At 41.0% G+C, this 16,720-nt stretch overlaps 1 protein-coding gene across 1 annotated transcript in view; it reads right to left on the bottom strand.

Annotated features, from left to right (window-relative positions):
* Nucleotides 1-2,237: 2,237 nt before the first annotated feature.
* LOC140482896 (4F2 cell-surface antigen heavy chain-like) overlaps nt 2,238-16,720 on the bottom strand; it is a 54,303-nt gene continuing 39,820 nt past the window's right edge. The window contains exons 2-3 of the mRNA XM_072580623.1: nt 2,951-3,112; nt 2,238-2,845 (exon numbers count right to left, since the gene is read on the bottom strand). Coding sequence (XP_072436724.1) covers nt 2,700-2,845; nt 2,951-3,112 — 308 coding nt within the window. The 3' untranslated portion in view covers nt 2,238-2,699. The remainder of the gene's footprint in view (nt 2,846-2,950; nt 3,113-16,720) is intronic.

Here is a 16,720-nt window from a genome sequence, read left to right as displayed (position 1 = left end):
AAAGCCATGAGGTTTCATGCGGTCTGGAATCAATGTCGAAGATTCCCAGGGCAACTGTATACCATTGTGCTGCCACATCTGCTAGGCCTATCCTGCCAGTTGGATAGGATGTATCCAGGGATGGTGATGTCTGGGCCATTGTCGATATGATGCTGAGAGTTTGACTATTTCAGGCTGTTACTTAACAAGTCTGTGACTTAACAAGCTCTCCCAATTTTGGCACCAACTCACCAGCTGTTCCTAGGGAGGGCTTTGCAGGGTCAACAGGCCCGTTTCTGCCATCGTCTTTTCCAGTACCTAGGCAGACGCTATGTGGTCTGTCTGGTTTCATTTCTTTGTAACTTTGTAATGATTAATACAATTGAATGGCTTGCTAGGCCATTTCGGAGGGCAATTGAAAGTCAACCACATTGCTGTGCAGCTGGAATCACATATATGCCATTAGTTAACAGTTTTTTTTTCTGACAATTGACAATGGTTTCATCTTCACCATTAGATTCTTAACTCCAGATTCTTTTATTGAATTAAAATTGCATTATCTGCTGTGAGCTGACTTTCAGGATTATTAGTCTAGTGGTAATACCGCTTGGCATGTTTGATATTTACATGAAACTGATATAGCACAGTGTCATACAGTAATATATCCTAGACAGATGTTTGCTACAACCATGAGTAGCTTCCCGGCTTTTGTCTATGTGCTGAACAATAGAGAAAGACAAAAGTACTGTGGGCTGAGGGGACAAAGCATGAAAAAGCAAGGCAAAGTAAAGGCAAAGCAGGGATGCTGAGAGTGTCAAAGTAGGCGCAAACTGAGTCACCATTAAGAAAGCGAGCAATGAAATAGGTAGCCTGGACCATTCCATGAAATGGGAAGTTATCCCTGTGCAGAAAGTGTCAATATCAGGGGTGTGCCAAGATAATGCAGGGAGGCTGGTTCATGTCAAATGTGAAGATTCATGGAATGTTCCAAAATATGGAATTGCATGTCCAAGATGGGACAGAGTCACAACCTGTGGGCTGGAATCTTTAGGTAACTGCGCGATGGTTATGTCGAAAATTCTGGGTGTCTAGTTTGTACTAGCAAGTAGAAGAATGGGTAACTGCATATTAATGAGGCAAGTAATGAAGCAATAATAAATGGTAGTCCCTGCAAATAGGCCTCTCTCGATTCACTAGCAAAAATTTCATTTTGCTGTCCAATATTTGTTGGTAAATAGGTCTTGACGTTAAATCCTTGATTGAAATCTCACCCGATATTTCCCAACTTTCTTACCATGACCCATGTAATTCTGCGGCTGGGAAGATTCCACCTTGTGGCTCCCAAAGTCCAGAAGAGTGTTGAAGATATTGGGTTGTAAATTATTGTGATGTAAACTGCCCACTTACTTCCAAGATGAAAGAAAATTGGAGTTAAAGATAGTTATGTATACTTCAACCTAAATGTAAGTTAATGGGTTGAATTTTCCAATTTACAGTCAAAGTATGTGGCATCACACTGCACACCAAGAGCCATCACCTAACCCTGAAAATGTTTTGGAGGAGAGACAACCTAGTTCCTCATTTCTATACCTTGACCATTGAAGTGTTGCTGGATCACCAAATAAATTGTGCCAACAAACCCAACCAGCCTGGACTAAAATTGCAGGCCAAATAAGTGCTGTGTTCCAAGTGATTTGGGATGTCCTAGAGAAGGTCAATGACCTTCTGTGCTCTGCAACTGGAAGCACCACTACCTTGTCTCTGCTACTTCACCTAAGGACTCATACTCACTCTGAATTCAGCCATGGTGTATGTTTCTCACAAAGGATGATGGACTACAATTCTCACTGTTGGATGCATAATATCCACTCAAAGGATCATACCATCCTTCACTCTCAAACAAGTAACCCTTCCTGCTCACTCACAGGAGACAACTCTTCTCTAGTTTCTCAATGGAGAAGAGAGAAGAATTGGAAGGATGATATAAACAGGCTTTAATGAGATGAAAATGCATGAAAACTAAAAGTAACCACTGCCTAAGGAAAGGTTCTGATGTAGTTATTTAAGGCTTGAGGAAAATATTTTTGAACTTTGGGCATTTTATTTTTCTAATTTTCACCCTTCTCATCACCCTAGCCATTATTCTTGCCATATCAGGGAAAGTGGATTCTACCATGTGGGAGAGGGCAGAGGAACTCACTTTTGTGATCAGGTTACAGGCTTTTCTATAAATCATTTGATAATATGGTCAGAGCGCAGAGGCCACTTGGCTTTGTAAGTACTCTAACTGGATGTAGAAGAACTCAACCCTCAGCCATCTCAGAATTCTGGAAGATTCATCTTGACAAGACTGGGGAAAGAACAATTATCAGAACAGGCTCTACTGTCAGTGATAAATTTAATGAAAGTGTCTCCATGTTACTACTAGGCAAAAAAGGGGATACAGGATTCCACTGGATGCTGGACACAATTGTAGACTATTTGCTATAAAGACCGAAATTCTTGGATGTTGTGATGGGTGATACACATAAAAGAGGAACATCACTTTCTATAGTTTAATGTACAAGTTCCTGCAAAAATAAGTGTGTTTGGTCAACAGTATTTCTTCTATATCACAAAAATAGTTTTTTAAAAACATGACAACTTGACATGTCATTCTTTCAGCTAATAACAGGAAGTCTGAATATTTTAAAAAGTCAGTTTCCATAGGGGTTGTAACATTAGTACAACATAATTTCATAAACAATGTCTTTCCTTTTTACCAATAACCTCTCCAGCGTGTCACCATCACGGAAGTCAATGTCAGCCCAAAAGTACTCATCAATTAATGCAGGATTTGGAGTAAGATCAAGAATGACCTTAATATCTAGAAAATAAAAAAAAGCATCAAGCAATAATAAGAATATGAGTCATGAAAAAGTGTGAAATCTTGACAGAAATATCATAAAATATATACAAGACAGAGTCATACCAGATCTTGCAGCTGTTTTTAACAGTGATTTTAAGTCCTGGATATGGCCAAATCTTTCATTAAATGCCAAACCAGTTGAGTTAGCCTTATAGCTGTTAAAGGGGATAATGATAATAGAACCCACATGCAACTTCTGAATGTATTCTATCTTCCGTTGAATTCCTAAAAAATAAAACAATTCTAAATGTCATTTAATTAGCTAAAAATGCATGAACAAAGTATTGATTAGATTCTTCAAAACATTCCAAAAACATCCTAAACCTATTCAGAAAACAATTAAGTTCAGAATGTTCAAGTATCTTAAATGGCACCACTCAACACTGGAACATATCCACTGGGTGACTCGCAATTATGGGGATGGGGTTCCCTTTACACATTCATTCCCCACCAGAACATCTTTCTGGAACAAAGGCCTGAATCATTCCCATCCGCCATCAGCCACCACCTGGCAAAGCTCATCCTCACCCTGAACAACTTCTCTTTTAACTCCTCACATTTTCTTCAGGTAAGAGGGATAGCCATGGGTACACACATGGGCTCCAGTTATGTCTATCTCTTTGGGTACATCGAACATTCCTTGCTCCAGTCCTATTCTACAACTCTTTCTCTGGAATATCGATGACATCATCAGTGCTGCTTCCCTCTCTCATCCGGAATTGGAAACGTTTAGCGATTTTGCTTCCATTTTCCACTCCGGCCTCACTTGCACTTGGTCTATTTTTGACTCCTCCCTTCACTTCCTTGACATCTGTTTCCATTTCTGGGGATAGGCTGACCATCAATATCCACTTATAAACCCACCAACTTCCACAGTTACCTTCCTCACAACCTGTTCCCTGTAAAGAACCTATTCCATTCTCCCAGTTCCATCGCATCTATTCTGATAATGTCAACTTTGTCAAGGGAGCCTCCGAAACATCCACTTTTTTCCTCAACCAAGGATTCTCCAGCACTGTTGTTGACAGGGTCCAACCCATCTCTCACACTTCGGCCCTCACCTACTGCCTTCCCTCCTGCAACAACAACAGGGTCCCCCTTGTCTTTGCCTTCCATGCCACTACATCAACATCCAGAGGATTATTAGCTGCTATTTCTGCAGTCTCCAAGAGCCATTACCCAGACATTGTCAGCCTTCCAGAGGTACCGTTCCCTCTGGGACATACTGGCCCACTCTTCATTCCCTTCCAAAGTTAAAAATTACACAACACCAGGTTACAGTCCAACAGGTTTATTTGAAAGTACAAGCTTTCAGAGTGCTGCTTCTTCCTCAGGTAGCTAGTGGGGTAGGATCATAGGATGCAGAATTCATTGCACCATTTGTATGGCACTTTGATCTTTTGCTATGTATTGAACAAATCTAGATTACTGTTAAATCTTTAATCACTTAGAATGGGTTGCAGGTTTCCATTCATTATTATGCAAATTCCAGAACTTCTTTCAAGTGACAGTCATGAGATAATTTACGTCTGTCTATATCCCAACCTTGAGTCAGACTGGTTCTATTTCTAAAGTAGGAATTTATAAAATATCACATGGACTCAATGCCTACAGATTGTGCACTTTCTGAACAAAAAAGAATGTATCTGCAAATGCAAAATCATCCGATAGACTTAAATGTGTGTGTGCATGCATGTGAGGTAGAGAAAAAGAGAGTAAGTGAGTGTGTGTGTGTGTTTTCACATGGGAGACAGTGTGAGAACGTGTGTGTGCATGTGAAAGAGTGTGTTCACGAGTGTGACGGAGTACATGCTTGTGTGTGTGAAAGAGAGAGAGAGAGAGAGAGCATGTGTGTATGACAGAGGGTCTGTGTGAGTGTCAGTGTGATCATGTGTAAGAGTGTATGTGTACATGTGCTTGTGCGTGAATGTGTGTGTGTGTATAGTGCAGTGGGGTCATCTGTGTGACATGAACTTAAGATCCCAGTTGAGGCAAATGGATACCAAATTTGGCTATCAGCTTCTGTTAGGAAACTTGGCATTGTTACATAATCTTGAAGGCCTTGGAAGACATTCAGCCTCCGATCTTCATTCCTGATGAAGGACTTTTGCCCGAAATGTCAATTTTCCTGCTCCTCGGATGCTGCCTGACCTGCTGTGCTTTTCCAGCACCACTCTGGTCTAAACTCTGGTTTCCAACATCTGCAGTCCTCACTTTTGCCTCGGACCTTCAGGTGACCGCCCTCCAAGGCAGTTTTCGAGATATGCAACAACACAGAATTGCCAAGCAGAGGCTCATAGCCAAGTTCAATGGCCTCAACTGGGATCTTGGGTTCATGTCAAACTACAGATGACCCCACTTTTTTATACACACACACACACACTCTCTCTCTCTCACATACACATACATGCACACACACAATTAAGTCTATGGGGTGATTTTGCATTTGCAGATACATTTGTTTTTGTTCAAAAAGCACTCAATCCACAGGCAGGCAGTCCATGTGACACTTCATAAATTCCTACTTTGGAAGTAGAACCAGTCTGACTCAAGGTTGGGATACAGACAGACTTCAACCTGACACCTTTAATGTATTGTCTGAACTGAGACGTCACCTTTTCTTATCTTGTTAAAATCTACATTCTAAATTTACATTCAATTGAAACCTGTATCCCCATTCTAAGCGATTAAAGACTTAACAGCAATCCAGGTTTGTTCAAAACATTGCAATTGTTTGGCACTTTGATCTTTTATTATAAACTCTGCGTCCTATGATCCTGCCACACTAGCTACCTGAGGAAGGAGCAGGGCTCTGAAAGCTTGTACTTTCAAATAAACCTGTTGGACTATAACTTGGTGTTGTGTGATTTTTAAACTTTATCCATTCCAGTCCAACACCGGCACTTCCACATCTTCACTTCCAACCCAATCCTACAGCACCTTTACCTACAACTGTAAAAGGTGTAACACTTATCTGTTTACTTCCTCCCTCCTCAGTATCCAAGAGCCCAAACACACCTTTCAGGTGAAGCAGAGATTTACCTGCACTTCACACAATCTAGTCTACTGCAATTACTGCTCACAATGTCATCTCCTCTATATTGGGGAAACATAGCATAAAGAGGTGTTCTGTGAGGCAGTCACCGAACGTTCTATGTGCAAATGAAACTTTGAGCTCCCAACTGCCTGCCACTTCAAGTGCCACTGTCCCACATCAACATCTCTGTCTCAGGCTTGCTGCAGTGCTCCAGTGAAGCTCAGCACAAGCTGGAAGAACAGCACCTCATTTTCTACTTGGGGACCCTGCAGTCTTCTGATCTCAATAGAGTTCCACAACTTTAGGGCTTGAAGTTCTCCCATATCCTTACCCCAACCCCTTACACAGCAAGCCTTGTAATCACATAGTTTGCTCTAACACACAACCCATTGTTCACCACTAACATTTCTCATTAATAGTTATTCACCCTCCTAGCTAGGTCATTATCCACTCCTTTGTCTGGCCAACTGTTCTCTCTCTTTGTCAAAAAGTGAGGAGCTGGAAAAGCACAGCCAATCAGGCAGCATCCGAGGACCAGGAGAGAATCGACGTTTTGAGCATAAGCTCTTAATCAGAAATGGCTCTCCTGCTCCTCAGATGCTACCTGATCAGCTGTGTTTTTCCAGCACCACACTTTTTGACTCTGATTTCTAGCATCTGCAGTCCTCACTTTCTCCCTGTTCTCTTTCTTTGGGCTCTATCCCCACTGATTGTTTACTCCTTATCCCCTTCCCCCATCCCATCTTCTGCATATAAACCAATATTTTCCCAGCTACTATCAGTTCTGAAGAAGGATCACTGGACCTGAAATGTGAACTGATTTCTCTACACAGATGCTGCTTGATCTGTTGTGCTTTTCCAGCAATTGCTGTTTTTGTTTCAGATGTCAAGCAAACTTACCAACAGTTTTCAAACTTCTGCTTTTCTTAAAGAGGAGTTATATTTGCTCTTTTCCAGTTTGATTGAACCCTTCCAGAATCTAGGGATTTTTAGCAAATTGACACTAATTTAATACTACCTCATTAGCTACTTCTTTAAAGACCCTAGTTTGAAGTCAGGACATTGGAACGTGTCAGCTTACAATTCAATCAGTTTGCTGAGTCCCACCTCCTTAGTGCCTCTAATTTCACAAAGTTCCTCTCTTCTTTCCAGTTTGCATCTTTGGTGAAGTGCCCAAAGACTGGAGGGTGGCGAATGTTTTACCATTATTTAAAAAAGGTTCTAGTGATATGCCTGAGAACTACAGACCAATGAGCCTAACATCTGTGTTGGGTAAAACCCGAAAGAATTGCAGATGCTGTAAAACAAAAACAGAAGTTGCTGGAAAAGCTCAACAGGTCTGGCAGTATCTTTGGAGAAAGCTCAGAACTAACATTTCAGCGTTCAAAGGAAGGGTCATTTAACCTGAAACGTTAACTCTGAGTTCTCTTCATAGATGCTGCCAAACCTGAGCTTTTCCAGCAATTTGTGTCTGTGTTGGGTAAGTTGTTCAACGGGATTCTGAGAGAATAGTCTGCAGGCATTTGGAGAAGTAAAGACTCATTTGTGCATGGGAAATCATGTCTCACAAGGTTGATTTTTGAAGGGCAACCAAGAAAGTAGATGAGGGCAGTGTGGTAGACATTGCCTACATGAACTTGAGCAAGGCCTTTCAAAGGTAACGCACAGGATACAAGGAGACCCAGCCAAGTGGGTACAAAATTGGCTTGAAGGTAGAAGGTGGTGGTAGAGGGTTGGTTTTCAGATTGGTGGACCGTGATTAGCAATGTGCCAGAGGGATCAGTGCTAGGTCCACTGTTATTCATCATTTATATATATTATTTGGATGAGAATTTTGGAGGTATGATTAGTGGGCAGTGAAGAAGGCTATCTGTAAATAAGCGAGATCTTGATCAACTGGGCCAGTGGGCTGATGAATGGCAGGTGGACTTTAATTTAGATAAAGCAAGGCGTTGCATTCTAGTGGGTCAATCAGGACAGGAGTTACAGAGTCACTGGCAGGGCCATGGGGATTGTTATAGAATAAAGAGATCTAGGGTTAGAGGTTCATAGCTCCTTGAAAGTTTAGTCACGGTTGGAAACGATGGTGAAGGCTTTTGGCATTGCTTTCATTGGTCAGAGCACTGAGTACAGGAGTTGAGTGTCTTGTTGCAGCTGTACAAGGTGTTGGTGAGGCCACATTTAGAGTACTACGGGCAGTTCTGGTCACCCTACTATAGAAAGGATATTATTAAACTAGAAAGAGTGCCAAAAAGATTTACTTGGATGCTACTTGGGCTGGAAGACTTGAGTTATAAGGAGAGGTTGGATGGGTTGGGACATTTTCCCTAATGCGTAGGAGACTGTGGGGTGACCTTATAGATATCTATAAAATCATGAGAGGCATAGATAAGATAGCTAGCCAACAGCTTTTCCCCACAATAGGGGAGTCTCAAAGTAGAAGGTATAGATTTAAGGTGAGGAGGGGAGAGGAACAGAAGGATCCGGAGGAGGAATTTTTTCACACAGAGTGTGTTGAGTGCCTGGAACGGGCTAACAGAGGTAGTGTAGGCGGATACAATTTTGCTGTTTAAGGAACATTTAGACAAGTACATGGATGGGAAAGATATGGAGAGATATGGACCAAACACAGGCAAATGGGATGAGTTTAACAGTGAAAACTTGGCAGCATGGACAAATTGGGCTCCAGGGCCCGTTTCCATGCCATAAACCTCAATGATTCTTGATTTACAGCAATTTCCAGAATATTTCTTGTATTTTTTTAAGTGAAGACTGAAGCAAGATATTTGTTCATTTCAATCAACATTTCCTTACCATCTACTGTTAATTCCTGTTTCTGATTTTACTAAGGACCTACACTCACTTCATTTGTTCTTCTTTCTATATACCTTTCTATATAACATTTCTAACTAGCTTCCTCTCATACTGTCTCAGCAGTTCTTATAATATTCTGCCCAATCATCTGTCACCCCATTTTTTTCCTTAGGTCTGATGCATTTCTTAAGTTAAGCATGAATTCTGGGTCCTCTTATTGCAATTTTTTTTATAGTCGATATACTTCTGAATATTTTGAAATATCCCCATAAGTGGTTATTACTTTTTTAAAAATGATCTACCCCACAGACTTGGATCCAAGTTGTTAAGATCCTAGCTGATAGTAATATAGAACAAGGAAATCTGAGTCAAACCTGGATTCATCAATCATATGTATTATTTTTGCAATTTGACTACTATGGTGGCCAGTCATAGAACTTGCTCCCAAAGGTTATCAATGTATTTTTTATCAAAAGAACACAAGTTTGTTACAGTAAAGAAATAACAAAGCTACATAAAACAATTTAGAAAAATCTTAACATAACCTGTGAAAAGAACTTTGTTCCAGTAATATACAGATACTCAACACCAGTGAAGTATCACTCATACAGTCACAGAGATGTACAGCATGGAAACAGACCCGTCGGTCCAACTCATCCATGTCGACCAAATATCCCAACCCAATCTAGTCCCACCTGCCAGCACCCGGCCCATATCCCTCCAAACCCTTCCTATTCATATACCCATCCAAATGCCTCTTAAATGCTGCAATTGTACCAGCCTCCACCACATCCTTTGGCAGCTCATTCCATACACATACCACCTTCTGCGTGAAAAAGTCGCCCCTTAGGTCTCTTTTATATCTTTCCCCTCTCACCCTAAACCTATGTCCTCTAGTTCTGGACCCTAGGGAAAAGACTTTGTCTATTTATCCTATCTATGCCCCTCATAATTTTGTAAACCTCAATAAGGTCACCCCTCAGCCTCTGACACTCCAGGGAAAACAGCTCCAGTCTATTCAGCCTTTCCCTGCAGCTCAGATGCTCCAACCCTGGCAACATCCTTGTAAATCTTTTCGGAATCCTTTCAAGTTTCACAACACCTTTCCGATACGAAGGAGACCAGAATTGCACGCAATACTCCAACAGTGGCCTAACCAATGTCCTGTACAGCCGTAACATGACCTCCCAACCCCTGTACTAAATACTCTGACCAATAAAGGAAAGCATACCAAACGCCTTCTTCACTATCCTATCTACCTGCGACTCCACTTTCAAGGAGCTATGAACCTGCACTCCAAGGTCTCTTTGTTCAGCAACACTCCCTAGGTCCTTACCATTAAGTGTATAAGTCCTGCTATGATTTGCTTTCCCAAAATGCAGCACCTCGCATTTATCTGAATTAAACTCCATCTGTCACTTCTCAGCCCATTGGCCCATCTGGTCAAGATCCTGTTGTAATCTGAGGTAACCCACTTCGCTGTCCACTACACCTCCAATTTTGGTGTCATCTGCAAACTTACTAACTGTACCTCCTATGCTCGCATCCAAATCATTTATGTAAATGACAAAAAGTAGAGGGCCCAGCACTGATCCTTGTGGCACTCCACTGGTCACAGGCCTCCAGTCTAAAAAACAACCCTCCACCACCACCCTCTGTCTTCTACCTTTGAGCCAGTTCTGTATCCAAATGGCTAGTTCTCCCTGTATTCCATGAGATCTAACCTTGCTAATCAGTCTCTCATGGGGAACCTTGTCGAACGCCTTACTGAAGTCATTATAGATCACATCTACTGCTCTGCCGTCATCAATCTTCTTTGTTACTTCTTCAAACAACTCAATTAGTTTGTGAGACATGATTTCCCATGTACAAAGCCATGTTGACGATTCCAAATCAGTCCTTGCCTTTCCAAATACATGCACATTCTGTCCCTCAGGATTCCCTCCTACAACTTGCCCATCACCGAGGTCAGGCTCACTGGTCTTTAGTTCCCTGGCATGTTTTTACCGCCCTTCTTAAACAGTGCCAACCTCCAGTCTTCTGGCACCTCACCTGTGACTATTGATGATACAAATATCTCAGCAAGAGGCCCGGCAATCACTTCTCTAGCTTCCCACAGAGTTCTCGGGTGCACCTGATCAGGTCCTGGGGATTTATCCACCTTTAACTGTGACAAGGCATCCAGCACTTCCTCCTCTGTAATATGAACATTTTGCAAGATGTCACCATCTATTTCCCTACAGTCTAGATCTTCCATATCCTTTTCCACAGTAAATACTGATGCAAAATATTCATTTAGTATCTCCCCCATTTTTTGTGGCTCCACACAAAGGCCGCCTTTCTGATCATTGAGGGGCCCTATTCTCTCCCTAGTTACCCTTTTGTCCTTAATATATTTGTAAAAAACCCTTTGGATTCACCTTAATTGTATTTGCCAACACAATCTTATGTCCCCGTTTTGCCCTCCTGATTTCCTTCTTAAGTACATTCCTACTTTCTTTATACTCGGCTAAGGATTCACTTGATCTCTCCAGTCTATACCTGACATATGCTTCCTTCTTTTTCTTAACCAAACCCTCAATTTCTTTAGTCATCCAGCATTCCCTATACCTACTAGCCTTCCCTTTCACCCTGACAGGAATATACTTTCTCTGGATTCTTGTTATCTCATTTCTGAAGGCTTCCCATTTTCCAGCCGCCCCTTTATCTGCGAACATCTGCCCCCAATCAGCTTTCGAAAGTTCTTGCCTAATACTGTCAAAATTGGCCTTTCTCCAATTTAGAACTTCAACTTTTAGATCTGTTCTATCCTTTTCCATCACTATTTTAAAACGAATAGAATTATGGTCGCTGGCCCCAAAGTGCTCCCCCATTGACACCTCAGTCACCTGCCCTGCTTTATTTCCCAAGAGTATGTCAAGTTTTGCACTTTCTGTAGAATGTACTTCCACATACTGAATAGAAAATTGTCTTGTACGCACTTAACAAATTCCTCTCCATCTAAACATTTAACACTATGGCAGTCCCAGTTGATGTTTGGAAAGTTAAAATCCTCTACCATAACTACCCTATTATTCTTACAGATAGCTGAGATCTCCTTACAAGTTTTTCTCAATTTCCCTCTGACTATTGGGGGGTCTATAATACAATCCCAATAAGGTGATCATCCCTTTCCTATTTCTCAGTTCCACCCAAATAACTTCCTTGGATGTATTTCCAGGAATATCCTCCCTCAGCACAGCTGTATTGCTTATCAAAAATGCCGCTCCCCTCCTCTCTTGCTTCCCTTTCTAACCTTCTTGTAGCATTTGTATCCTGGAACATTAAGCTGCCAGTCCTGCCCATACCTGAGCCATGTTTCCGTAATTGCTATGAAATCCCAGTCCCATGTTCCTAACCATGACCTGAGTTCATCTGCCTTCCCTGTTAGGCCCCTTGCATTGAAATAAGTGCAGCTCAATTTATTAGTCCTACCTTGTCGCTACCTGCCCTGACTGTTTGGCTCACTTCTGTTCTCAGCTGTACCCATCTCAGATCGATCTCTTTCATCACTATCTCCCTGGGTCCCGTCCCCCACCTTACTAGTTTAAATCCTCCCAAGCAGTTCTAGCAAATTTCCCTGCCAGTATATTAGTTCCTTTCCAATTTAGGTGCAATCCGTAAACCACCATGGGGCAACACGGTGGCTCAGTGGTTAGCACTGCAGTCTCATAGCGCCAGGGATCCGGGTTCGATTCCAGGCTTGGGCAACTGTCTGCATGGAGTTTGCACATTCTCTGGATGCTCCGGTTTCCTCCCATTGTTCAAAGATGTGCAGGTCAGGTGGATTGGTGATGCTAAATTGTCCCTAGTGTGAGGTGCATTGGTCAGAGGGAAATGGGTCTGGGTGGGTTACTCTTCGGAGGGTCAGTGTGGACTGGTTGGGCTGAAGGGCCTGTTTCCAAACTGTAGGGAATCTAACCTAATTGATCTTAACTCTTTAATCTGCAGTTTAATTGATGAGACTGCAAGTATTTCCTATAAGCGATTTTCCATACATTCATGGGATGTAATTCTTCCTGTGACTGTCAACCTCAAGGTACAAAGGCACCAGATATTTCACCAGCTAACCGAATTTCAAGAAAAATCCCTGATTACTTAAAACTGGTAAAACAGGGAATTGCTTAAGGTAAGCTTAGGCAAAGCTAGCATTCAGGAAAGCTATTTTAGGACTTGGTTGAGAGAGAGTGGGAGCTCCTCAGGATGAGGCAGCTCAGGATAAAGCATCAGCAGATAATCAACTGAGGATCTGCAGAACACATGAATGAATTAATGTGAACTGGGGAAATTGCAATATAAAGATATATTTACAAAGCATTGGCCATTTTCATTTTCAAGTCAAAATGAATTGCCTTTATTGTTTTCATACAGATCCAACTCACTCTATTTGATCAACAAGGATAGAAGTACTCAAAAAAGCACTTATATGGCAACAGCAAAACACAGAATCATTTACTGAGAGGGATCTCTGCAAACAGTAGAGCTTGGCAAGCCAAGTGATGAAAAATAACTGATGGCTAGATGTTGCAAATTGACATTTCATGCATAAAGTGTATGCAGGAAGTTCTAAAATTTGCAACAACATCAACGTGATACCCTGATATATGCCACCATCATCTCAAAGAGATTAAAAGAGAGCAGCCAAAATCAAGAGTGGGAACTAAAATAGTAAAACTCCCCCAATTTCAATTATCGTTATTCAAAATGTAACTGTAAATACTACATCTGTTAAATAACATATATCTTTACTATCTGTTGACAACACAAAAATAGGTGGAAAAATAAGTTTCAATGAAGAAATATTAAATTTACAAATGGATATGGATGTTAAGTGAATGAGCTAAAATTTGGCAGATGTGGTTTATCATGAATAAGTGTGAGGTTATCCATTTTGACCAGAGGATTAGAAAGACAGCTTATTACCTGAAGGAGAGAAACTTCAGATTGCTTTAGTGCATAGGGATTTGGGTATCCTCATGCATGAATCAAGGAAAACTAGCCTACAAGTACAGCTGGTAATAAAGGTAAATATAATTTTGACATTTATTGCTAAAAGAAGATAACATAAATTAGGAAGTGTTCCTGCAACTGGACAAACCATTAGTGAGACCATATATGAAGGATTGCATATAGTTTTGGTCCCCTTATTTGAGGAGGGATGTAGTTGAATTGGAGGCAGTTCAGAGGATGTTCACCAGACTGATTTCAGAGATGAAGGGTTTGTCCTGTAAATAGAGATTGTGTAGGCCTGAACTGCTCAGTCTGGAGATTAGAAGAGGAGACATAATTGAAGTAAAGAAGATTGACAAAGGAGATGTAGAAAGGATGTTCCCTCATACGGGGCAATCCAGAACGAAAAGCCTAGTTTTACAATAAGGAGTAATAGATTTAAAACAAAGAAGAGGAGAAATTACTTCTCTCAAAAGGTCGTAAATCTGTGGAATTCACTTACATAGAGTACTGTGGATATAGGGAGATCGAGTAAATTTGAGGAGGAGATAGACACATTTAGCAATAAATACCAAAATTTCCATTTGCTTTCTTTATTACCTGCCATTTCTGCATACTAGTTTTCTGAAATCTATTCATGAGGACAATGTTTGAGAAGATTTGCAGCTTAGGTTAAGTTTCAGGTTGTAACTTTGCTTGCTGAGCTGGAAGGTTTGTTTTCGGAAATTTCATCACCATGCAAGGTAACATCATCAGTGAGCCTCCAGTAAGCACTGCTGTTCTGTCCATTTATCTGCCTTGATCTGTTAAGGTGGGTGATATCATTTCAGTTTCTTTTTCTCAGAGGTTGATAACTGGGGTCAAATCGATGTGTTTATTGATGGAGTTCCGGTTTGGATGCCAGGCCTTTAGGAATTCCCGTGCTTGTTTCTGTTTAGCATGTCCTAGGATGGACGTGTTGTTCCAGTTGAAGTGGTATCCTTCTTCATCTGTAAGTAAGGATAATAGTGATAGTGGGTCATGTCATATGGTGGGTAGTTGGTGTTTGTGCATCCTGGTGGCTAGTTTTCTGCCTGTCTGTCTGATGTAGCATTTGTTACAGTCCTTGCAGGGTATTTTGTATATGACATTTGATTTGCTGGCTGTTGGTGAAGGGTCCTTTAGATTTATGAAGCTTCGTCAATTCGGTTGTGATACAGTTTTCTAGCTGTTTAGCCAGGTCTATCACCACCTGTTGGTCAGTATTGGTATCTGAGAGCAGTGAGTTTGCCTTTTCAGTGGACTGGGTTCGGCTGAGGATGATGGTCATGCGCCCTTTGCAGGTAGGATTACAATGTTTGCCTTTTCTGAGTTCTTCAAGGGCTTTCCTTTCTTGTGTGACGGGGGTGTTCCCTTCTTTTGTCCTGCTTAGCGTTGGTGCAACAGTCTGTCTGATGTCTGCTGGGTTTCTTCTGTGAGTCTATTGTCTTTCAGGCTTGATTCTAATGCTACTAATAAGTCATTTTTGTCTATGTCTCTGTAGTTGCAGTTCATCCCTCTTACAGACATGGAAAGACGTCCTGGTAAGAGGGATGAACTGCAACCACAACTACAGAGACATCGACAAAAAGGACTTCTTAGCAGCATTAGAATCAACCCTGAAAGACAACCTCTGAGAGAAAAGAGCCGTAAATGAGATCACTCACGTAAACAGATCAAGACACATAAATAGAAAGCGGGACAGAACACCAGTGCTTCACCGGAGGGTCACTGATGACATTACCTAACATGGTGACGAAAAGTCTGAAAACAAACCTTCCAGCTCAGCTAACTTACAACCTAAATTCATGAGGACACCCAAATCCTGCTGCACCAAAGCACTCTGAGGTTTCTCTCCATTCAGATAAGATGTATTTCTATTCCTCCGACCAAAATGGATAACCTCAGATAAACTTCTGCAAAAATTTGGCACATTCATCTAACTTATCTATATTCATTTGTAAATATTTTATTGTTTCATTACAACTCATTTTCCTATCTATTTTCATGTCTTCTGCAAGTTTTGGCTATAGTACTTTCTAGCCCCACATCCAAGTCATTAACATAGATCGTAAATAGTTGGGGCCCCAAGGACTGAACTCTATGGCACCCTACTAGTTACATCTTGACAACCAGAAAAAGACCATTTATCTCAACTCTCTGCTTTTTGTTGGTTAGGTAATCCTCTATCCAGCTAATAAGTTACTACTAACTCAACGTGACCTTACAGTGTGTATAAAATTTTGTATTGTACTTTATGAAATACCTTCTGGACGTCCAGATATACATCTACAGGATCCCTATATTGCACATTTCTATTTATAAAGAACTCCAAAAACTTAGTCAAATATGATTTACACTTCATAAAACCATGTCAGCTTTGATGGATAGCATTTTGACTTTCTAAATGCTCTGTCATTATTGGAATCCATTATTAAGAAAGTAATTTCTTAAAGACACATGTTAAATTAACTATCAATAGTCTATTTTTGCCTCCGTTCCTTTTTGACTCGGGGGTTAGATATGCATTTTTACAAACTACTGCATCTTTCCAACTAGCAGGGAATTTTGGATTATAATAACGGACAGAGCCAATAACCCTGCTGCCATTTCCCTTAAGACTCGAGGATATAGACTGTCAGGCCATTGGGACTTGACTGTCTTCAATCCCAATAGTTGGCTCATTACTTTTTTCCCTATTGACAATAATTGGTCTGAGTCCCTCCCTTTTTTTTAAATATCTGCATTACTTTTATTACTGGAATGACAATGGTGTCTTGCACTTTGAAAACTTAAGCAAAATACTGATTTAGTTATTCTGCCATTTCTGTATTTCCCACTATTAACTCCTCAGTCTTATCCTCCATGGACAATGTAAATGCTTGACATACAAAGAACACCAAGAAGACACCTTGCCCCCCAACACAATGACCACCTTACTCCACATTAGAAATGTCTCAGAACTAACAGGTTTC

The sequence above is a fragment of the Chiloscyllium punctatum genome, chromosome 11 (genome assembly GCF_047496795.1).
Source record: "Chiloscyllium punctatum isolate Juve2018m chromosome 11, sChiPun1.3, whole genome shotgun sequence".
Taxonomy (NCBI): Eukaryota; Metazoa; Chordata; class Chondrichthyes; order Orectolobiformes; family Hemiscylliidae; genus Chiloscyllium; species Chiloscyllium punctatum.
This window is presented reverse-complemented; position numbering and strand designations above follow the sequence as displayed.